This window comes from Octopus bimaculoides, chromosome 8, assembly GCF_046866305.1.
Source record: "Octopus bimaculoides isolate indiv1 chromosome 8, ASM4686630v1, whole genome shotgun sequence".
Taxonomy (NCBI): domain Eukaryota; kingdom Metazoa; phylum Mollusca; class Cephalopoda; order Octopoda; family Octopodidae; genus Octopus; species Octopus bimaculoides.
In genome coordinates this window covers 77,846,359-77,872,407 of record NC_142935.1, presented here as the reverse complement: position 1 = coordinate 77,872,407, position 26,049 = coordinate 77,846,359, and the positions used below count along the sequence as shown (strand labels likewise).

General features: G+C 36.0%; 1 protein-coding gene across 3 annotated transcripts in view; it reads left to right on the top strand.

Annotated features, from left to right (window-relative positions):
* LOC106867428 (MAM and LDL-receptor class A domain-containing protein 1) overlaps positions 1-26,049 on the top strand; it is a 378,762-nt gene that overhangs the window by 312,581 nt on the left and 40,132 nt on the right. For all 3 annotated transcript variants that reach the window (XM_089356706.1, XM_089356704.1, XM_014912304.3), the window contains 2 exons: positions 14,652-14,801; positions 22,549-22,625. In XM_089356706.1, coding sequence (XP_089212832.1) covers positions 14,652-14,801; positions 22,549-22,625 — 227 coding nt within the window. The remainder of the gene's footprint in view (positions 1-14,651; positions 14,802-22,548; positions 22,626-26,049) is intronic.

Below are 26,049 nucleotides of genomic sequence, written 5' to 3'. Positions count from 1 at the left end.
GTGTTTGTACTCCCACTATCGCTTGATAACCGATGTTGTTGTGTTTACGTCCCAGTAACTTAGCCGTTTGGCAAAACAATGCGATAGAATAAGTACTAGGCTTACAAAGAATAAATCCTGGGGTCGATTTCTTCGACGGTGCACCAGCATGGCCGCATTCACATGACTGAAACAAGTAAAACAATAAAAAAAACTATGCCATTTTAATCCCGAGCAACGCTAGGTATCTCTGCTAGTGTCAATATATAATTCATTCAATTTTGTGATGCAGTTAATTGATGATGAGCGAACATGTTGCTTAAACCTATATTCAGCAGCTGATTTATCATGTAGTCTTGCAGGCACCACAAATAGTTGTTTGTACAGCAGTGACATGTGGAGTTTAATGCACTAGTTTTCAGTTTCATAAGTCGACAAGAGATGTTACAGCCTATCGCAGATTATTCCCATGCGAGGATTTCATTTTACCTTTTTCAACCAATCAATATCACAGTTTACTTATATAAATATACAAACTGTACATCCTCATAATATTTATTTAGAGCTAGGTCGACCGGGCTATTCTGTATTAAATGCCTTTGTCAAATTACAGGCAGAAAACCCGGGATTAAAGAAGGCTTCGGGGGTTAAAGACTGGTGTATGTATGAGCATTCATCTAAGTATGTGTGTGTGCGCACCCGTAGATAAATACTTATATATATATATATATATATATATATATATATATATATATATATATATATATATACATAATACATACATACATACACACACACACACACATACATACATACATACATACATACATACATACATACATATATATAGTTCGTCCAAGAATCCGTAAGTCAGGAAAAATGCTCTCGTATATTAATCAAAGTATACAGTATTATGAATCTTACCAATCGGTTTCGCACTGGGCTAAACCGCGTGCTCTTCAGAGCTAGTGGGTATAGTAAAAAAATATATATATATGGCGTATACTCTCTGTTATTGGAGGTAAAATTTCACAGCCGGTTTTTGGTGCTGTGAAAAAAGATGAAACGAACTGAGCAAGGGTCATATCAAGAGTTATATCTCTTGAGTCCGAGTCTCTAAGAAGCTATAAATCTATAAGAGTTTTCTGAAAATTTGTGTAGGGGTGATATATGTGTATGGGTTCTATACATATAGGGTTTGTAGGGATGGGCTTGCTGGGCAGGTATCCGAACGCTTAAGCCCGCATATGTGCCTGTGTTTCGTTTGTGTTTGTTTTGGTTAAAAACTTTACTGGGTTCACAGGATATGATGGGGAATGAGCCGAAGGCGGAGAACTGGTAATTGTAATTATGATGAGGTCCGTAGGTACGATCAAATATACCTTGTTTCAAGTAGACAAGGGATAAAGATTTCACTTTTGCGGTTTAGGTAGACATCTGGGTGCTGAGAGTTTTCTCGGCTAAACAAAATCTGTATTTTCTGCTGTTATTAAAATAAGCCTCACACTTCTCTAAGATTTTCTGCTCTATGTTGCACATCGTGGCGCATTATAAAGGAGCACACATGCCTGATTGGGGTTAGGGCATTTCGTATCTCTGGCATATTGAAGGATTTGTGATTAATGAATCTGGTCCTGTCACTCCCACATACTCACGCACGTTTAACTGCCTATTTGAGTCTTTTGATGTTACCTCTGCCTCATATACACAGTTCCTGTTTTACAGTTAACGTTAAGGGGACATGTGGTGTTATTTTCACATGAGCAATCTACCTCTGTCTCAGGTGTGGGTCATTTTTACACTAGATGCACAGCTAAAAGAAATTCTTAAGGTGTGCCTATTAAAACTTTTACTGAACCTGTTCGTACATGGAAACTGTTTATCCGCTAAGCTAAGGAAAATCTTACACAAGTTTTTACGCTTGAGGAGAAAGGGTTGAGAACCACAACATCTCTCTTGGAGAGGTTAGTGTCTGACATGTAACTAATCCTATCCTTAAAACCGCTGGCAGCCAGAGCCTCATTGTAGTACTGGGCAGCGACGTTGAAAATCTCTTTACCTGAAAACAGGCTAGAGATTCTTCACCTGAACCCCTTTACCAGGTTCCTGAATACTATGGCTGGATGACAGGAAGCTGTATTAATGTACGTCAGCCTTTCGCTCGGCTTTTTAAATGGCCTACAGGCACTGGATTCTAAGCCCAGTTACATCAAGGAAATCCACCGTCTTCAAATTGGCTTCTATTGTGACTTTGAGGTGTTGGTGAGGTTCTTCCTAAACCTATCGAGTGTGTAACTGTTTTCCCCACTCGACATTATTAAAGCATCTTTTCTGTAGAGGTTAAAGGTAGTAGAAGAGTAAGTTCAGGATTAAAATATTTACACGTATTTGTGCAAGTATTTGTACGTGTTTATACATGCATTTTTTTTTAATGTAGGTATATATATATTAATATAACTGTTATTGAATATATGAACAGAAAGATTAACAAAGTACTCAATTAAAATGTTGAGTTAAGTATTATAATGTTGTGATTTGTATTTTGCTATTAGATTCCATAGTTACACTTCTCTCTCTCTTGTTTTTTTTTGTGAAATTCAATATAAACTACTATTACTGACAACCAGTGCTTTTCTATCTAAACGTATTTTGTGTATTGTACACATAACGACTAGTGATTGATCGTTAGTGCAAATTCACGGTCAGTTGACAAGAAAGTGTCCTCCATCTCTGTCCGTTGTTTAACTTTAAATATGGCGTAGATGATTTTATCAGTTATAAAACTATTCACAAGAACTTTTGTGTCTAACAGGAAAGTGCACGAACACGTCATTGTTACTATCGCTATTCATATGTATGTACACACAGACACGCACACAAACACACATACATACATTTATACATACATTCATTTATATAATATATATACATATATATATAAACCAAGAGAGATGGAGATAGGATTAATAAAAATTTATTAATACATTGACAAGACATACAATTGTTTCAATTCATCGCTTATAGTATAAAATCAATCAAATTTAATTTAATTTAATCAATTTCGTTAATTATTATAAGCCAGAATATCATCAGGAAAGAACGTACAAAGAAATTTATATATATCATATTGAAAAGATAATTAAATCATTAAATAATAGTTTTATCGTAACTTCTGTTTCGTGAACACCATGGTTTATGCTGTGACCACATCCATACGTTATAGATGTGGATGATATCGTAGGTGTGCGTAATAAGATAAGTTCCAATCGATTTGTGAAGCGAAACCAGTCAGACTGTTTTGCAGCCACACGGCTTTTTTTTTTTTTTTGCTGTTGCATATGTATGTTTTTTTTTTTTGTCGTGTTTGTTTTCGTCATTGTCCTGTACATTCGTTTGCTATTCCCAGTGGGATTTTGCCATTGGGACCACCAAGAGTAAACAATTTCAGCGTTAAAGGCGCGAAGTTGTAATGATCTTTTGGACACTGACTGATGAGGAATAAGTTACGAATTTTCTGTTATGTTTTTGTAATATTTCCGTTTGTTGTGTTTTTGTTAAAGATATATATATATATATATATATATATATATATATATATATATATATATATATATATACTTGAAAATGGATGCGTGGCGTTCGATCATATAATAAGACAAATAATATATAAATACATGCATATATATATATACATATATGTACATACCTACATATATATGTACATATACATGCATATATGAGTACAGGACATCAAAAAAACGTCAACAAAATGAGAAGCGAGAACATAAAAAACAAAAACATAGAAAACGAACATTTTTCGAACAACGAAAGAAGTAAATAGAGAAACGAGACAGGCAACATAAAGAACATTCCCTTCATCAGTTGTCCCCTTGTTTTATCTACTCCGTGTTTCGAAGGTAGGGACAAGACGCGACTTCGTTAAAACAGTCCTTCCCGCAAATCAAATTAAATAAAATTTGGAATTTTTTTGCGGAGGGTTAAAGTGGTAACAAAAACAGGACAGTAAGAACAAAGCAGTAAAAACAAGCGGTGTTAAGCCAAGACGATGTGAAGTGGTGCACGCTGGAAAAACGAGCCTGTGAGAAGAGACAGGCAAAAGCACGTCTTGTCTTTAGGAAGGAAGTGGAAGAAAAATGGATAGCCGTTGCTCACGTATGAGCAACGAGAGACTCAAGGAAAAAGAGTGAGAGAGAGAGAATGAGAGAGAGAGAGAGGGAACGGTGAAAGGAAGAGGAGAAGAATAGAGAAAAACAGAAAGGAAGAAGAACAAGAGAGGGAGATACATAGAAAGAATAGAGAGAGATAGAGTGCGCATCGGAATTATAAAGATAAAACTTACTTGAAAATGGATGCGTGGCGTTCGATCATATCTTAATATATAAATCTGAAGTTGTGTGTCTGTGTGAAGCCTTTTTGAAAGTTTATAGAAATCCACATTTTCCACTTTTTCGTAAAAAATGTTTACATCAATGGAATTTTCTCGATGTGAACTTTCCAGTGCAGTAATTAGATTTTTAAAATTCCGTTTACTTTGTGTGATTTAAGGGAGATTTGGCTGTCGTTTCTAGCAACTTTTATATTTCATCCCTTCTACCTGGAACGCCATTCTTACACACGCGCTCAACATAAAAATATAGAGAGTAAGAGTAAAAGAGGGAGAGGGAGAGAGAGAGAATGTGATACATACAACGTCATAGATTAAACTTTCATCTCAGTATTCTTTACCTATTTTTCATAACATAGATACGTAAAAACACACACAACCACATATACATGACCTGTGACAACAACATACACATTGCTCTCAATCTCTATTCATTTCTCCCCCTCTTCCTCTCTCGCTCTCTCAAACGTATACACGTGCAAGTAAACACAATCATTCACGTCGTGGTATATTTACAAAACATTGATGGCATAACTACAGAGTTGTATCCCCCAACTTTGGAAGGTCATAACTTTCATAAAAATGAATATTTTTTATGAAATTTTCTATGCATATATTATTTATTATGTAGATTCCAAATATACACAAATTTTCGGTGAAAGTGTTTTGGAAGGGGGTGGGGTACAATATTCGGAAATTCCACTTAAATTCCTCTTAACTTCCAGGAAAATGAATATTTTTTTTCATGAAATTTTGTACAAATGTACCTTGATGTATGTACATTTCAAGCATGTAGGAATTTTGAAGGAAACAACTGCAGGTTATTTTTCAGAAGTGTTCCCCACTCGGTGGTGTTTCGGAGCAAGTCGTCCATATTTGTTTCATTTTTCTCTATTAAGTGCTTATGTGCATCCTTAGATTTCTAATGAAGTAATAGGCAGTGAAGAGAAGCAGTCATAAGAAAACTTTTAACTACCCCTATTCCTTTCTCTCCCCCTCTCTACCTCTTCCTCTCTCGCTCTCTCAAAAAGCATACACGTGCAAGTACACAATCATTCAGTAAAATATAACTCATGTTCGTCAATGTTTTGTAAATTTACCACGATTTTCACTAGGGTGTTAGGGTTAGGGTTAGGGTTAGGGTTTTAGGGTCAGGGTTAGGATTTAGGATTAATGTTACGGTTACGGTTTTTAGGGTCAGGGTTAGTGTTAGGGTTAGTGTTAGGATTAGGTTTAGGGTTAGGGTTGGGTAATCGTGCGGGTGTTAATCTGAAAAATTACAGATATGTGAAAAGTACCGACACTGCCATCTATTATAACTTTTGTTGTTCTGTTTAATATATACATAAATTATGCCTCCAAAGAAGAGAGTTTGCTGGGGAAAGACAGCAACGGGTTTAAAATGACAGCAACAGACTGCAGTAATGCACCACATTCCAGAAGCTATTTTGAACATAATGCAAAATGGTGCATCAACATCTTCTGCCCAATCTGATAGAATTCTGGCAAAACTGTTTAGCAACAGATCGCCAGCAATTGCTTCATCAGAAATTGCCGTCTTAGCTCCTGCTAAAAGGGATTACCCTGCTATGTATAATCAGGGCAGCGCAAAAAGTTGTTTTGCACAAGCATTTCTATAGCCAATTACACGGATGAAATTTACGTATGCTTAATAATTTTACGCAAGACAGCCTTCAGACTTGCCCTATTAATTTCATCGTCTTTTGAATTATGAACATATTTACATCATAAGGGTTTTTTCGTTGTAAGGCTTTCTTTTTTAGTTGATTTTCAGCTAGCAAGACTTATCGTAGATGGCATAATAAGTCACACCCGGACAAGGTCGGGTTATACTGCTAGCAATAATATAAATAATATATAAATATATACATATTTGCATACATCTATGTACATACCTATATATATATGTATATATACATGCAAATATGGGTACAGGACATAAAAAAAACGTCAACAAAATAAGAAACGAGAACATAAAAAACAAAAACATAGAAAACGAACTTTTTTCGAACCTCTATTTGTTTCTTTCGTTGTTCGAAAAAAAGTTCGTTTTCTATGTTTTTGTTTTTTATGTTCTCGTTTCTCATTTTGTTGACGTTTTTTATGTCCTGTACCCATATATGCATGTATATATACGTATATATGTAGGTATGTACATATATGTATGTATATATGCATATATATTTATATATTATTTATATTATTATTATTATTATTATTATTATTATTATTATTATTATTATTATTATTATTATTATTATTATTATTATTATTATTATTATATATGTATATATATATGTATATATATATATATATATATATATATATATATATATATATATATATATATATATATATATATATATATACACATATATATATATTATTATTATTATATATATATATATATATATATATATATATATATATATATATATATATATATATATATATATATATATACACATATATATATGTTGCATGTCTCGTTTGTCTCTGTTTTTTTCGTTGTTCGAAAAAAGTTCGTTTTCTGTTTTCGTTTCTCATTGTGTTTAACGTTTTTTTTATGTCCTGTACCCATATATGCATGTATGTGTACATATAGATATAGGTATGTACATATATGCATGGATATATGCATATATTTATATGTTATTTATATTATATATATATATATATATATATGAAACATTAAACAGAAGAGAAGATGGCCATCACTAGAACGTCAGTGGAATAATGGATGGGAAAAAGAAACACTAGCCACCTGATGAGTTTATGTAGAAGAACACGCTAACCACGTGATGAGCTATAGTTGTTAGAAAAGGAGACTATTTATATGACGTGTTTGTAACAAAATTTTCTCTCTCAAGAATTATTTTACAGTACAAGTTACATGTTTTTTATTACAGTTTTGGGAAATCGTAAACCTATCAGATTAGTAGCTGGTAGTATTCGGTTATGTACCTTTATGTTTTGAGTTCAAATCCCGCCGAAGTCGTATTTGGCTTGATGTTTTTTATTTCGTCCATATTAAATCCGCGTGGTTCCGAATTTGTTTATAATACTTTTTGGATGCACATCCATACATTAAATACCTGTAATATACAAAGGTGCAGTCAGTTAACCTTGTATCCAAATTTTTATAAGCTAGTCAAGAGAGGAGCTACAGTGCTCTTAGCCTTTAAAGTCTCCCAAACCAGTCAGGTAAGGCTGATGTGGTTAATATTTAATATTTGTAGCACAACTATAATCAACGGAAGTAAACATTATTGTGCATCAATATCGTTTCTGTGTTGACTGTGTATATTAATGTATATGTATGCATATGTATATATTAACATAATTGTACATATGTGCACGTGCATAATTGTATGTATATATCTTTATATATATATATATATATATATATATATATATATATATATATATATATATATATATATATATATATATATTTATACACACACATACATGCGGACAGAGATAGATAGATAGATAGATAGATAGATAGATAGATAGATAGATAGATAGATAGATAGATAATTTCTCTTAATAAAATTTGTGTGTAAAAACACATCGAGTGATGATACGAATGATGGCTGCAGATTACTAAATACGTCTCAACGTAGTTTTACCTCTTCGGTAGTAAATACGGACTCTGCAATTTAATGCTAAACTAGAACTTTCGTTCCTATTTATAGAAAACAGTAAGCAGTACTTTTGCTGATATATACTGAGACTGGCCAAGCTGGAATTAATTTTACCAAAGTCACCGCAAGACCAAATGCTTCTGATGTTACATCGATTCGTATGTTAGGTCTACCAACGGAAAACATTGTTAAAAAGGTCAAAGTATTTTCATGTTGCACCAGTGACTAGCAGACACCAGCGACTAGAAGATCTTATACTGCGCTAGGGACAGACGAAAGAGTAAAGTTGATAAAATTGCCCAGTAGATCTAAGTGACCGCTCTAAGTCACAAACTGGATGAAACCAACAGAAAGTTGGAAACGGTGTTGCTGTTCATAAAGCAAGTCTCACTATTAGTCATCCTCGTCTGATGATTGCCTCGACAACATGTAAAATAACTTCACATAATTAATGCTGAGTATATTTACTCTATGGGGATTTTAGATAGTTGAAATATTAAATTATCCTTGATTTATTATGAATTTACCAAATTGATAGTACCTGACAAGTCAAGATGTCGTTAAGTTTAAAAATATGCTTGTACAATGTATATAAAGAAAAGGGAAATACTACTATACCTTCACTACCCTAATCAATGAATGGGTTGTATGAGATGAAACTGTTCTAACAGATTCAAAACGATTGCAACCTTAAATAAAGTTATGTAATAAAATCGTCTTCATTTTTTAATCTGATTTCTATGACACCCATCAACCAAATAGTTGGTAAATATCCTATGCACCCATATTGTCAATACACTTTTGCCATTTCAGTGGTAGCTTGTCCAGCTCGGAACTGTAAAAGCCGAGCAATCTAGAGTCAATAAAATCTTGGAAGGCTTGTTTTACAGCATCGTCGGGATTAAATTTTCTTTCCTATCAAAAAGTTATCCAAATTCTGGAAGAAGTGGTAGTCAGTGGGGGCAGGATCAGGTGAGTATGGTGGATGATGGAGAACTTCCAACTCCAACTCCTGTAGTTTCGCGAATGTGATTTTTGCGATGTGTGGTCTGGTGTTGTCTTACAATAAAATAGGAGTGAATATGTTGACTAATCGAGGCTGTTTTTTTGTAAGTTTTTGCATCATTTGGTCCAGTTGGCTGCAGTATACTTCGGATGATTGATAATGGATCACACTTGCGCCAGACAACCAAACACACACCATCAGCTTCTTTTCATGAATTTTGCTTTTTGGACTGTGTTCTGGTGGCTCGTCTTTATCCAACCATAGTGCTGAACGTTTACGGTTGTTGTATTGCATCCATTTCTCATCACATTGTTACAATTCGATTCAAAAATAATTCATTTTTGTGACGAGAAAGTAGCATAATGCAAGCTTCCAAACGTTGTTGTTTCTGATTTTCATTGAGTTCATGTGGAACCCATTTATCCAACTTTTTCACTTTACTGATTTGAACTAGGTGAGCCAATATTGTTTGCTTGCTAATACCAAACAACAACGATAATTCACGGGCACTTTGAGATGGATCTGACTCGACGGTTGTTTCTGGTCGACCGCGTTGCTCATTTGTGAGGTCAAAGTTACCAGAATGAAATTTTGCAAACCAATTTCTTACTGTCTGCTGTGTCATAATATTAGAATGAAATACTCCATTAATATTCCGAGCTGTCTGTGATGCTGTATCTCCAAGAACTCATATTTCAAAACTACGAATTTCCGACTTATCCATCTCTAACCCAAAATAGCAAAAAACGATTTATAAATACTTTATAAAGCGCAAAATGAGTTAGAATAACGAAATAGGTGTGTCAGTCAGCATTCTAACAAAAAATAAAGATTGTCAAAATATAATAATGGCGCAAAATGAGCAGCTGTCAAAGTTAACTATATACCTTACAACGAATTCCATACTTGACGGCCTAATATATATATATATATATATATATATATATATATATATATATATATATATATATATATATATATATATATATATATATATATATATATATATATATATATATATATATATATTTTAAATGGTGAGATGTTAGAAAAGGTGAGTATTTTTAAGTATCTGAGATCACATGTGAAGGCGGATGGCTGAGGAAGTGGGATATAGTGTGAGAGAGGTGAGTAAGATATTTGGAGTTGTGAAAGGTATGCTGAGAGATAGAACGTTGAGTATGAAAGTGACAAGAGGTGTGTAAAAGGGTATGATTGTGCCGACAATGTTATATGGTGCAGAGACGTGGGGGCTGAGAGAGGCGGAAAGGCGACTAAATGTGTTTGAGATTAGATGTTTGAGAGCTATGGTTAGTGTGACACAGATGAACAGGATGAGGAATGAGGAGCTGCGAAGGCTAGTAGGAATGAGAGAAAAACTAAAAATCAAAATGGATAGACGAATGTTTGGCCACATGTAGAGAACGGATGAGGAGCGGGTGGTAAGGACGATGATGAAGGCAGAAGTGGTAGGCAGCAGAACCAGAGGCAGACCTCGGTTCGTGTTGATGGATGGAGTGAGGAAAGCTTTGATATTTAGAGATGTCGGAGTGAAAGAGGCAAGAGAGTTTATAAATGATAGGAAAGCTTGGTGAGTGTTTGTGGACGGATGAGTGAATTTAATGTTGCTCAAATGGGCATGGAACCAGCATGATGCGGCGGGGGTAAACCAGCATATACTGTCGGGCCCCGCTGCTGATATTGGGGGTTGCGTTCTATGCCTTGACCCAAGCATAGAACGGCGCTCGCCTCTTTCAGCTGGGAAATGAATGGAATGCCTGGTGTGTCTTGTTGTGGCTACCCGCTCCTACAAAATTGGGGAATAAGCCTGGGTATATAAATATATAATATAAATAATATATAGATATATGCATATATCCATACATATATGTACATACCTACATCTATATGTATACATACATGCATATATGAGTAGTGTGTATGTGTGTGGAGGTGGTGTAAAAACGGAAGATTGAATATACGCGAATTTATTATTAATTACGACAAATGTTTCGACACATCTAACATCGAATTGGATAGAATTGGGTTTACAAAAATCATTCGAAATAGCAGTTTTCAATACACACACACATATGTATTCTTTTATTCTTTTACTTGTTTCAGCCAAGCTGGATCACTGCCTTTAGTCGAACAAATCGACTCCAGGACTTATTCTTTGTAAGCCTAGTACTTATTCTATCAGTCGCTTTTGCCAAAGCGCTAAGTTACAGGGACGTGAACACATCAACATCGGTGTCAAGCGATAGTGCGGGAGCAAACACAAATACATACATACATATATACACACATATATATATATATATATATATATATATATATATACATATATATATATATATATATATATATATATATATATATATATATATATATATATATATATATATATATATATATATATATATATACATATATATATATATATATATATATATATATATACACATATATATATATATATATATATATATATATATATATATATATATATATATATATATATATATATATATATATATATATATATATTTATATAGGTCTATACCAAAATTTGGTAAAAATATTGTATCTGTTATCAACGTAGCAAAATTCTTACATGTGAGTTTTTGTATGTATATCAATTTAAATAAGAGCTAAAAGATGATACATTGTAAAAACTTTATTATGACCTATGATCATTTCGATGCAATATCCAGGCAAACTCATGCATATTATAAAATATGGAATATTGTATCTCTTCAAGGTCAGATTAATTCATAGCAGACAGTAAAAACAGACAACATTCATAGTTGTCCTAGAATTACACGTATACAAACAAGTTGAAAAGACATGATACGTATTGAAATTGTATAGCATATCGGTCTTGAAACCGTTAGAAAGCAGAGTAAATGAGAAGTGATGCGAAGTTATAATGTTATCCTACGAAGTTAAATAGCGAACAAGTACGGGACGCTGTACATTTCAAAAAACCGTTGGACTTATGAAAGTAAATAAAAAAGGTCATAATAAAGTTTTTACAATGGATCATCTTTTAGCTCTTATTTAAATTGATATATATATATATATATATATATATATATACAAATTAAGAGGAATGACCACCAAAGTGGACTCCTAATATGCTAAAGATAGACGTCACATCGCCTTACCACGAAGAGCATGTTCCCAAGAAAATTTTCAATTTTTTAAATATGCTAGCATACTGGTTTTAATTGATTAATATCAATTTCTACCCTCATTATTTAATTTATATATATATGTATATATATATATATATATATATATATATATATATATATATATATATATATATATATATATATATATATATATATATATATATATATATATATATATATATACATATATATATACATATATATATATACACACACACACGATGGGCTTCTTTCAGTCTCCGTTTACCAAGTCCTCTCACAAGGCTTTGGTCGGCCAGAGACTATAGTAGAAGACACTCACCTAAGGTGACACGCAGTGGGACTGAACCCCGGAACCATTCGGGGAAACAAAAAGAATGGCAGGGAGCAAGATCGGGTGAATGGGGATGATGGGTAAGTGGGGCAATTTTTGGTAAAAAAAGGTCGTGGCGTTTTCGGTTCACCGCGTCTCGCAAGCTCTTCAGAACTACCAAGTAAAACGTCTGATTAATAGTTTGACGAGGAATAACAAATTCTGTACCGACAATTCTTTTCGCATCGATGAAGCAAACTTCACTTGACGCGCTTTTAGGGGGCGTTGTGACATTGAATGTTTCCATTGACTTGATTGTTGCTTCGTTTCCGAGTCGTAGCCGTAGAAGCAGCTTTCGTTATTAGTGATGACCTTCGAAAGAAGGTCCGGATCAACTTACAACTCTTCTTTCATTTCAAGACACGCATTCAGTCGTGACTGCTTTTGATCTTCCGTGAGCAAGCGGGGCACAAATTTTTCTGTAACACTTTTCATTCGAAATTCCTCGCTCAAAATTCATTGGTTAGAGCTCCAGGACACAGTATTATCAAGTTCGTCAATTGTTTGGTGACGGTCCTCCAAAATCAGTTCACGAATTTTCGTGATGTTTTCATTCGTTCGGGAGGTCGACATTCACCCTGAATGAGGTTGGTCTTCAAACGACAAGTTGCCATTTCTAAAGCATGGAAACCTCTCATAAACTTGTGCTTTGCTCATGGTAGCGTCCTAGCAAGCTGCTTGAAGCATGACAATTGTTTCGGTTGCCGTTTTCTCCAGCAGAAAATAGAATTCCACGGAAGCAAGCTGTTCCTTCATTTCAGTCATCGCAAAAATCAACGAACAAGGGAGAAGCACTGCAAAACAAAGACGCACGACGTGGCAATACGACCTCACCGGATGATGCCGGTCGGCAGACTGATGCCTGAGGGTTGCATCAAGTGGCTTCTAGCGGCGGAAACCTGAACTACAACGGGCTTGCTTCACAGAGAAGTGTCCGGTTACTTTTGGGTATCCCCACATATATATCCCATGTAATGTAAGTTAAGTAGGCGCCCACAAGCATAAACACAAATTATTTCTACCTCTCCAATAAGACAAACAAACATATACACCAACATTATATCTGTATGTATTTTTATTGTAATGCTGTATTTTTACTGTAATGCTTGAGGTTGAATATATGAATACGTGTGTGTGTGTGTTAAAATAATGTTATTATTTTTAAATAGTTTTAAAAATAACAACTGGGCATTTACTGATGACACTATACGGAGAGTAAATATGATCTATCTATGAACACACACACACATACACACACACACACACACACACACACACATCGACAAACCACGGGTGTAACAACAAAAGTAGTAGACATCAACATCGTTGAAAATTGAGGTCTAAATTTAGTAAATGACACAACCACGGAGCAATCAGAACAACGAGTTTCTCGACAGCGAGTTATTCGATTCTCGCTATCATTATTCAGGTGCTGCAAAATGAAGAACGATAGCGAGAATCGAATTAATCATTGTCGACAAACTCGGAGTTTAGAATTTAGGTACTCTGTGTTTGTGTCATTAGATAAAGAGAGAGGGAGGGGGGAGGGAGAGAGAGTGAACGAGAGAAACATGCATAACATAAAGTAAACAGTTACACATACGCGGTTTAGTTCAATAAATCTACTCCAGTATTACACTGCTTCTTAATTTATCCACACAGAGATGAACTTGCTGGGATTTGAACATCGAATTAAAATGGATGTAATTATATACTATGCAGTAATTTGTCCGCTATCTTACCCGCTGGATCCAACATCCACCACTTAGAAAACTACATCACCATACATTTTACCTGCCATCCTATTGATTTAACTACCCACCATTTTTTGTAGCTGTTGGTTAAATCGATCCCAGTTCTTCGTTGGTATGATCATGCGACAGTCGGGGGAAATAAGTATAAGTAGTATACTGGTATTGGATTCAATCGACTATTTCTACTCTTTCTAACTGCAATCGATATCCTACTAATTCTTCTGGCTTTTCTATTTACTTTTACTCCCCCCTTCTCTCTCTCTCTCTCTCTCTCTCTCTCTCAGGTCTTTTAAAACGTCAACGCTGCAATTTTGATGACGATTTATGTGGCTGGACCCAGGAACAAAATGATATATTTGACTGGACACACCATTATGGACCGACGATGACAATAGGGACAGGACCATCTTGTGACCGCACCAACTGTATTATGGGTATGTATTTTAGTCTTGTCTTACCAAACAGTTTTGAAATTATTTCAATTTCTTATTATTTTATGATTGATCAATTATAAACATTTTCAGAAACCTGACGAAACATTTCAATCGAAGAAGGTTGCAGTTCTAACTAATTAGAAATTCAATGGCAAAAATTACTGATTTTAAATATTCGTTAACTTTCGATTTTAATTTCAGTTTGATAAGTTTACGTTTTGGCATTTTTATTAGATTGCTTAGCAGCTTCTCACTTCTACTCTGGGTCCTTTTACAAGTTTAAATAGGAAATATAACGCTAAGTTGACAAAAAACATGAGAATAACTTAAATCAAAATATGTATGTATGTATGTATGTATGTATGTATGTACGTATGTGTATGCATGCATGCATGCATGCATGTATGCATGTATGTATGTATTATGTTATGCCTACCGATGCCTGTGTATGATGCTTTTCAAAGTGTGAAGAGGCCTTTCATACAACCAATCCTACTCTTTGAACAACGCGCAGGTTTTGGTTCTAACAAGGACTAGGGCTTTCTCACTCCCAGTAACGTTGTGTACCATGCCTACATTCACATTCTCATGGTTCTCTATTGACTGAACCTGTTGTATTTACCCATTGTCGAAAACGTGTCGATCTTCTGTGCAGTCACTGTTTTCTGCTCTAAAGTTACCAGTTTGTCGATGATTGCTTAAGGAACTACCGCTCTCCATAAGAAATAGCAGGATTAAGCCTGTGTACACAGTATTAGATGGCCGATGACATTCATGAGCTCATTCGCTCTTTGACAGGTTTTTATCCCGCAGGATATTCTATTACTCTCTTCACTAAACAAACTTAGCGGGGCTGCAAGTTTAGTCGCCAACGATTCCACCATACAGCAAATTGTACTGGATTACAAGATTGGTTTAATGAAAACAAGTTGCTATTTGAAAATAAGAGAACACTTTCGATCTTGCTCGAGGATGGCTACTCCACCAGAGAAAAAATAAAACTCACCAATGCATTTAAATATGTGAAATTTTGTGTTCAGCGATGGTTGAGAAATATCCAGGAATTTTGATGGAGGGCTAAGGCTGGTGAAATTCAGTTTGCCTCGAATTCCAACAACACAAGTCGTTGTATACTCTCCTTCATTAGGTATATGGACCTTCATCTTCTCTTGTTGCTTATTACGCATTAAAGGTGGCAAATTTCTACTTAGGCAATCAAAAGAAATGTTAGGTAGGTGGAAACAACATTCTGACGAACTTTTAAATCAACCATCAGCGTTTGATGAAGATTTCATTGAGTTAATAACACGCAGACCTAACAAAGATGTTCTTGCAGAGGTTCCTTCATTAGAAGTCAAATATGTTGTTAATGAACTGAACAGCAGCAAGTTTCCCAGTGTAAATGGTCTGCATGTGGAGATCTTTAAGCCAAAATTTGATGCGCCGACTTACCTCCTAAATATAGAAGACCTGGGCTGATGAGATAACTCCATAAAGCTGGAAAGATGCACTAATTTTTTTTACTCTATTAGGGAAACAGCGGAAAAGACGATTGTGGAAACTACCGAGAGATATCATTGCTTTCTGTTACTGGTAAGGTCTTGTGCACAGTTATGCTCGATAGACTGCTTCGTACATTGTTGTTGATGTTCGTCTGGAATCTCAGTGTGGTTTTAGAAGAAGTATGATTGATAAGATACTCTCAGCTAGGCAACTTCAGAAAAAGTGTATCGAATAAAGAATGGATCTATTTCAAGTGCTTGTCAACCTAGCAAAGTTGTTTGACATAGTGAACATAAGCTCTCTGGAAGATATTGACGAAACTCGAATGTCCAACTAAATTTGTGCCAATTCTTCGTTAATTCTATGCCAATATGGAGGCCTGAGTGAATGCTGGTGGGAATGTTTCTGCTTCAATTGCAGTGAATAATGGTGTCAAACAATTTCAGCGCCAACATTGTTTTCGTTGTATTTTACATAGGTGTTTGTAATGGCTTTTAGTGAGTGTCCATAAGACGTCTCAGAGCAGACTCAAAAGTTATGTCCTCATTACTAAGAGAATTTCTTTGCTCACACTGAAGAATACATGCAACATATTATGGACACTTTCCCCAATGCTTTTTTGGGGCTAAGCCTGACGATAAGTCTTTAAAAAGGAGGGCCATACTTGAAACCAGATATACAAATGTATGGTCAGATGTTCTAAGTTATAGACAGTTTTATATATCTTGGCAGAACCCTTAGTATACCATGCACCCCACTTGAAAATAAAATCTCACTAAGAAGCAGCAAAGCCAGTGATACTTTCAGAAAGTTGGAAAAGTACCTATGGTTTTTACGTGGTATCTCTACTGATACTAAAGTGAGGATCTATATAACGTGTATGTTGTCCTCTCTGTTGTACGTATGTGAGACTTGGGTAACCGAGTGAAAGTATTTGAAATAGGTGGAGCGCTTCCACCAGCAGTGGCTACGTCAATCACTTTGCAGCATCGATTCCAATAGGCGAATGGGAATGGAGAACTGCAGAACCCCGAAGCCACTCCTGTATGGCGAGGAATAAAAATTGTCCACCTTAGCTAAGGTCCTTGAAGAAAATCCTTGAATCCATAAAATCCTTGAAGAATGCTAACATCTCAGAAAAGGACTGGGAAGAGACTACAACTAATCAGGTAAGATGGAAGAAAGCAATATATGACGAAAGTGAGAAGTTCGAAATAACTAGAAGAAATCACGATATATTGAAGAGGAATACTAGAAAAGAGGTGGACGTGATATCTTCTGAATATGTGGGAGACCAAAGTGAGTTGACATGCTATGAATGTGGGAGAGTCTGCTTCGACAGAAAAGTCACAAAAGAAGTTACATACGGAGAGTTGACTTGGATTTCGCCATACACCGCATGACAGCATGCCATGAGTGTTGCATGGTCTACCTATCAGCAGGGGGCTTGAAACAACGCATGAAAGTGCATAATGGCCAACAAGTTGCTCCTGTTGTTGTTTTGGAGGCAATTATGTATGTAACATCTGTACCAAAGAAAAGTTACACCCGTGCTACTTATACTCGAGAACGAAGAAGCAACCATCATATATGTAGACAAGGCTGCGCGGCGTTCAATTATAAATATATGTATGTGTGTACGTACGTATGTATGTGTGTGTGTATGTGTATGTGTGTATATGCTCACACGCACGCACACACACATATACATGTAAACTTAATCTGTAGATATTTAACACTGGGCATCATCGAGGGAATGTAGCCCTGTAAATGTCATAGATTTCGCTCTTCCTCTCTTCACTAACTTATATCATTTATTTGGATTTCTAGAAGACCTCGAATTATTCTATTAATCAATGGAGAAGTGACAGTTATGAAGACCACTTATTGATTTAGTTATCTAATTCACTCTAAACAGATACGCAAAAAGGACAACTTCACATCAAATTCTCTTGGCAACAATAACAATAATCCTTTTAAAATCAATTATTTTTCATTATATTCGACCTATAATACAAAAATTATATTTACTTACCATCGCCTGTCTTATTTCTCACATATTATGTCTCATACTGACCATTATATGTTCTAGTAATTTACTCTAACACGGTCCTTCACCAGCAATATAACCATTAAAATTGATATGAAAATATCATTTAATTAACGTTCCAGCTGTAACCATTCTCTCTTCTCTTCTGCCATATTAAATCTAGGATACTATTATTCATAGAATTAACATAGAAATCCTGTCTAGACGCATCGTTGCGACAAATACAGGAGTCGGTCCTCATAACTGAAACGCAACCAATTTTAAACACCAAATACACGTAGATGAGGGCCTTACAATTGCCCATGGTTGCATGTGTTGTTCACACATATGATGCGGAATATGAACGTAAATAAATTAATTAAAAAGTCTCTATCTGATCTGATATAAACGAAATTGTTACAAACACACATATGGACGCACATACTTACATATAAGCACGAACACATAAGTGCGTGCACACATATGAGCGTGCACACATACGAGCTTGCACACACTCACATGCTCATACCAAACAGTTTCGAAACAACGCCAAAACAACGCCAGATCATATATTCAAAATAAATGGAAGTAGAGAGACAAGTTACTGAAGAGATTGCAAGAGTGCAATGAAATAATTTAACAAAAAACTATATAAATTAATAAAGGACTGAACCAGTGCGTGTGTTTATTACCGGCATAATGCCTCTCCCAAGGTTTAATTGTATTTCTTTCAACACACGTATCCACATCAAGAATCTTGCACACGAAATACACATACGAACTATTATTCATCCATACATTCTTCCATTTTAGGACGATTGCGTGAATTATTTAAGGGAGATGCTCTTTCTGGCAGGTCGAGCGGACTTATAAATGTTCTCTTGTTGACTGTAATTGTTAGATGATTTTTAGTGTTATTGACAAAGACTTCCTCTTCGGGTAACATACTAAGGACAAGACTTGATGAAAATCTCTCCTTTCCTAAATTTTTATTGGTTTTTCTGAAAGCAGAACTAAGTGAAAATAGTTTTGCATTTTGGGAGTTTATCATTTATGGAGATATGATATTACTGTAATTACTAGTTTTCAATTCTTTAATCTGTTGTTTTTAAATTGTAATTAAGGTTTATTGTTGTTTAACCCTAGGCTAGTCTTGATCAAACTGACTTGTGATCAAAGAGATTCCAACTGAAATCCTTCCGTCATTTTCCATTGGCACTAGTACTTTTCCATCGCAGCTAGGACTTCACTATCTAACGTATCGTTTTATATATAAGGCAATGGGTTGGGATTTGAGGGAGATTTGGCTAGCATTTTTGCAAGTCAAGTGATTAGGTAGCGAAATAAATACAGATCACGGGTGAGAGGAATATTGTTAGTCTATAAGGAGAGGTGCTCCAAGAAGTATACAAGACAATATTATTGATATCTGGGTTTTCCTTCATAGAACTTGTTGCTTTAGACCTTGTAAACCAGTTTATATTGTGAAAAGCACTTAACCTTTCACGTTAAGTGCTCAAACTATTTGATAGAAGGGATCTTGTTCAAAACGGGGGCACCAGTATTTTCTTAACGAAACACTTTGAAACTTGGGACACTGGTAGAATGTGTCATATAAAACATCTTTTTCTCTTAGTCTTCTTAACAAAAAAACGTATATCGCAAGTTATTTCATGTTAAAGTTGTCGTATTTCTGTAATTTCAACCAGTGACTGACGTCCATTCAGCCGTAAAAATTAACTGCTGACTACGTAAACAAACGATTCTCGGCGGTGATAAAATTATTATTTCCTTGTCAAAAAATGGCTGAAGCATATTGGCAGTAGCTAATAAACCTTTCTATTATAGGCACAAGGCATGGTTTTTGAGGGAAGGAGCAAGTCAATTAGGGTTAGGGTTAGGGTTAGGGTTAAGGAAAACGAACACACGTGTGTTGCCTCTGCAAAATGTCAGAAGTAATGGAGATTAAATACGCTTTACACCGCTTAAACTGCCAAAGGAGTAAGTGTCAACAGCTGAATACTTGTCAGTGATTGGTTGAAATTATCGAAATAAGACAATTTTTTACATGAAATTAATCCGAATACAAAAATTTTTTTCTGTTCTATAACACAAGATAGATAAGTATACGAAGTTTGAAAGTCTTTCGGTACCAAAAACACTACATAAAACATAAATGAAAACTGGTGCCCCCGTTTTGAACAAGATCCGATAGAAGTGATAGATTTCTGGTGATGCTTTATATGATATTTTTTCACCTCACTCTCATCTTCTTGGCCATATCGCAATTAACATATTCAGATCGCGCATCTCTCAGTGGTTCGTCATTCTCTTTCCTGGTAGAACAGAATTAAGCTCATTTTAAATTCATCAGGCTCCCCACATCGTTGATATTAAAACAATAATTTAGTTTTCTTATTGTTATTGATGTTGTTAGTATTTCTGTTGTTGTTGACGTCGTTTTGTTGCTATAATCATTTATTCTATATAAATTGACAAAATATTGAGGTGTGTCTGTAATACACAACAAAGATATTTTATTGTGATACACAGGACTGTGCATCAATATTATAGAACAGTGAAAAATGGTATATTAGTGTAGCGTAGAGTAGCGTAGAGTAGCGTACACGGTATGGTACCAGTATCTTCTATATTTCACCTAAAAATTTATACCTGAACTTTTTTTTCTTTTGCTTTTTTCATTCCAGTATATCAACATGTCCATGTAAACTGCCTTCAAACAATCAGCTAAAATTTCCTTATGAATGACTATAATGTCCATTTACTAGAATTCACTGCTAGAATTCATAAGAGTTTGATCCGTCTGTCTGGCATCAAAGGATTGTTGTTGTTGTCACCGTCGCCGTCGTCAACATCAACAACGTTGTTACTTCTCGCCCACCTTGTTTTACAGTTAAACGCGCAATTTAAGCACCAGACCCTGTTCTAGGCTGCACACTGCATCGATGCAGTGTCACTGTTTTCTCAGGACCAAAAGAGGATAGTTCCAGCACCGGAACAGAGTAGAACAACTGTCATACAAAATTATTTTCATGGATTCTATCTCTATTGAAAGGGGGAGAGAAAGTATTCACTGGTTTCATTTTTGTTTTTGTTTTGTTTTTGTTTTTTTTTGTTTTTTGTACGTAGAACAGTCCAACTTTTCTATTCTCATTCTTGTTCTTATTATTGTCGCTGTTGTTTTTGCTGTAAGTGTCGTGTCTGGCTTTTCTTGTTACTTACGTTCTGATAGTTACTTTTGTTATTGTTGTAGTCAATGGTTTAATTGTTCATTATGCTGTTATTGCTGACAATGTTGATGACGATGTTAACGTTGTTGCAGTTGTCGTTTTTATACATAGTTGGTCTCTTCTCCCACCATCTTTGACAGTCCAACTTTTCCATTTCTTGGGGATGGTTCAGCCTAACTTATCTTTCCTTCGCTTCATCTACCCCCACCAAACGTCATTCTTCCTATTCATGTCTAATGTCTAGATATAGCTGTTATTACTGGCTGTTTCTTTAGCAGGCCAGGCAACAACAGAGAAGTTGCCTTGTTGACCATCATGGCTGTTTGTCATAGCCGCTAAATGTGACATTAATTTACAGTTTAGATGTTTATGATCCAATCTACCTTACTGGGAGAATATTGTTGCTGCTGTTGCTGCTATTACTTTTGTTATTGCTGTGATAATCGATTTAGTTCACTCATACTCAACAATTACCAGAACAGTGTGTAGAACAAGAAGTGAGTTGCACAGGAAGTGAGTAAAGTCAGTTACTAGGTACTCAAACTACTCTCACTGAGCACTTCACACGCGCGCGCACTTCTCTATGAATGAATTTCAGAAGGATGTTTTTTACTAATTTTCTTAATCTCATGCTCGCTTCTTTCTCACATATTTTTACTTTATCTTCAGTCAGTAGAATTATTTTGATCCAGTATTTAACATCTATATTCTTTATCCTCTGTGAAGTTCTAAATATCTTATAATGAAGCCAATGTACTTTATCACATTCTCATATTTGTCAAGTACTGCTATTAGTCAAACTGGCAGAATCTTTCCCCAAAATATGGTCCGGTACCTAAGAAAAAGTCATTCTCGTCATTATTGATTAATTTATTTATTATATACCTTTTATGAAAGTCCATCACAAATATATCATTACATATATTTATGGAATTAATTACCCTTTATGAATCTATCATTGTAGGTAAATACCTCTACATTGAAGCCTCTGCCCCTCGTATGAGAGGAGACTATTCAGCTATTTATTCCCCAGTGTTTCAGGTAAGGTGAACAGAAATTATATGAAGGGAAACATTAAAAATCATCACAGAAAGTGACAATACTTTCTTTGGTAGTTAAGAGTGTTTATAGCTCTAGAGGTGTTGGGGACATAGTTACAGACAGTTGATTTAGTCGCTTCTTATTATCTCCATGAAATATAAATTGTTTCAAGTAACAAATTTTCATATTCAAACATTTAAATTTAATTGTGGAGAAATATATGAACATAACAAATTATTACTCTACGCATAGGTTCGGGAAAAGAGGTGCAAGGGGTACGCTTGCACGCTCTAAAAAAATTTTGAGATTCATTTGAAACCTTACTTTTCTATTGTTGGATTTATTTGAATCGATTACTGTACAAATGTGGTAATGAAATTAATAATAAGGGCTTACATAAAATTACATCAAAACACATACAAAATAAAAGACAAAAACAGGACGATGCAATGGGTCGTACAACGTGTAAACTATAGAATTAATTATTTTATTGACCACAAGGGCTCACGTAAAATTATATTAAAGGATATACTACATAAAAGACAAAAACAGGACGATACAATGGGTTTTACAAAGTGTAAACAATATAATAACAATTAAAATTAAGCAATTTAAAACTTCCAGTAGGGGGGGCGCTTTAATGACCTCGTGGAAAAACTCACAAAAGCCACGGGTACCTGTACAACAGGGCAAGGGCCCTTCTTTTTTGTTTACAGGTGCACTCTCAGAATTGATCCTTTCACACTGGCCATTCTTCCAACATTCACCCACATTTCAACAAACTTGCTACAAGGCAACACTTCCCCCCTGCTCCCTTAACTTCCTTTTCAAGTGAAACTTGAAAAAGTCGATGAGGGCTTGGCCAAAGAGGAAAGTGTCTGCCTAAAGCCCTTTCAAACGGGTCCACCATACTACCTCTTTCGCTACAGCCACTAGGCAAATAAAAAAATTGCCTGCCCCTCCCGGCCAAAAGAGGGTGGCGGGGCAATCCTCACAATAGATTCAGCTGATAGTCAGATTCGTCCAACACGTGATAGCGGGTGTTCGACATAAACCCACAGGTCAGCAATACTCCGGCACTGGACTAGGGCGTACAGAACGATTTCATCGTTCTAGGCGCACCTCGGGTAGGCCCGGCTGACGGCACTTCCGTGTGCGTAAAGTTTATCTAGAATAGGCAGCGCTCCTAGGTAGTGCTGCCAGGCAAGGAATTTCTGGAAGTTATCCATAGCCCAGGCCCGAAAGTTCGCCGAAACGGACCGGTTAGTTGACCTTCATCGACGCCCAGAGTTTCCCCGAGAAAGTCGACTCACTTTCCCTCCACTTGCTTTCTATAGAACGCTAGAGTAGTGTCTTACAAACGGTGACCACAACTGCTCACCTTCAATGAAACGCTGGCAATGCCGCAACCTCAGCATATCAGTAACCACGGCGTACCCAGCCCTCCATTCAGCGGCTGCTGACCGCAAATGGAACGCCTGACCAATGGAACGCGTCATTTCCACAGAAAGCAGTCTTGTACTGTGTAGTAGATTTATGGCGTCAGGGATAGAATTTATAGCTTCTTGTTTAATTTGAACAAGAAACTTTAATCCCTGACCCGTTCAGTTTTGTTGATGCAATTTATGCACCTCTAGTATATTGGCGCTATCCTCTATATCATAGAGGGCAGCCGCCACCAGCCAGCATACATTTATTTCGGGGGCATCTCTCCAATTTTAATTTTGCTGACGCGCCGACCAAGGTATGTCGGCAGGAGCAGAAATTCTTCAGTTTTTTGGTGGCAGTATGGAATGCTGTCTTGCTTCTTCTACCGTTGCGAAGCGTACTTCCACAGTGGCGAAACTTTGTCCGCGCGTCACATAGGTTTAATTCGTTCATATAGGTCTCAACGCAATTTCTTGTTGCTGTTGAGTTGCTCTTTCTACTCTCATTTTTTTAACATTCAATGATTTATAGATTACTGTTTTCTCCTGTGTTTCCTTTATTAGTCGTTGTGGTGTGTTAAGGAAAATATTATTTTCTTCCTTCCTCAACAAACTCTTTACATTTTTAACTCGTCAATAGTTAAATGAATTAACTCTCTCGTTTGTTTCGCCGCCGAGGCGAAACCGTTGTCGCTTTGTTATTGTTTTTCTTGTTTGATTCTTCGTTTTCGTTTGTGTTTACTGTGTTCATGTCGGTGGTGAAGTTGGCGGTGTTTTCGCTTGCTTTTTCATTTTCCATGTTAGTGATGGTGCTATTAGTGATGTTCATACTTGTGCTGTTCAGAGGGGAGAAGTCTTCGCAGTACTGGTCGTCAGAATAGCCACTGCCACTCCCTTCGACAGAAGAAGCCATCTTGTTTTTTTGTCAAACGAAAAACAAATTTTTATTTAAATAGACAAAATGTCCAAAATTCGCCCCTAAAACAGGGAAATTTTCAACAAAAGACACCCCTTTTGCACACCAAAAGGGGTTCGGAAAACAAAAAGCAACAAATACACAGTCAATAAGCTTGAAAAATAACAACAAATTTCTACCTGACGGAGCTCTGAAAAACACGTCTTACCTCGACGACAACAACAGTAATAATTAATTCGTTTATTGGCCACAAGGGCTAACATAAAATTACATTAAGAGACATACAACATAAAAGACAAAAACAGGACGATACAATGGGTTTTAGAACGTGTAAACAATAACAATTTAAATTAAACAATTTAAAACTCCCAATAGGGGTGGCGTATTAGGGACCTCGTGAAAAAACCCATAAAATCACGGGTGTCTGAACGACAGGGTAAGAGCCCTTCTTTTTTGTTTACAGGTGCACGCTCAGAATTGGTCCTTTTACACTGGCCATTCTTCCAGCATTCACCCACCTTTCAACAAACTTGCTACAAGGCAACACTTTCCTCTCCACCCTCAACTTCTTTTTTAAGTGAAACTTGAAAAAGTTGATGAGAGCTTGACCAAAGAGGAAAGTGCCTGTCATTAGTCCTTTCAAACGGGTCCACCATACTACCTCTTTCGCTACAGCCACTAGGTAAATAAAAATTACCTTCCCCTCCCGGCCAAAAGAGGATCCATCCAACACGCGACAGCGGGTTTTCGACATAAACTCACAGGTCAGCAATACTCCGGTACTAGACTAGGGCGTACAGAACGATTTCATCGTTCTAGGCGCACCTCGGGTAGGCCCGGCTGACGGTACTTCCGTGCGCGTAAAGTTTATCTCGAACAGGCAGCGCCCCTAGGCAGCGCCCCTAGGCAGCGCCCCTAGGCAGCGCCCCTAGGCAGCGCTGCCAGACAAGGGATTTCTGGAAGTTATCCATAGGCCCAGGCCCGAAATTCTCCGAGACAGACCAGTTAGTTAACTTTCATCGACTCCCAGAGTTTCCCCGAGAACGTCGTCGCACTTTCCCTCCACTAGCGCCCTATAGAA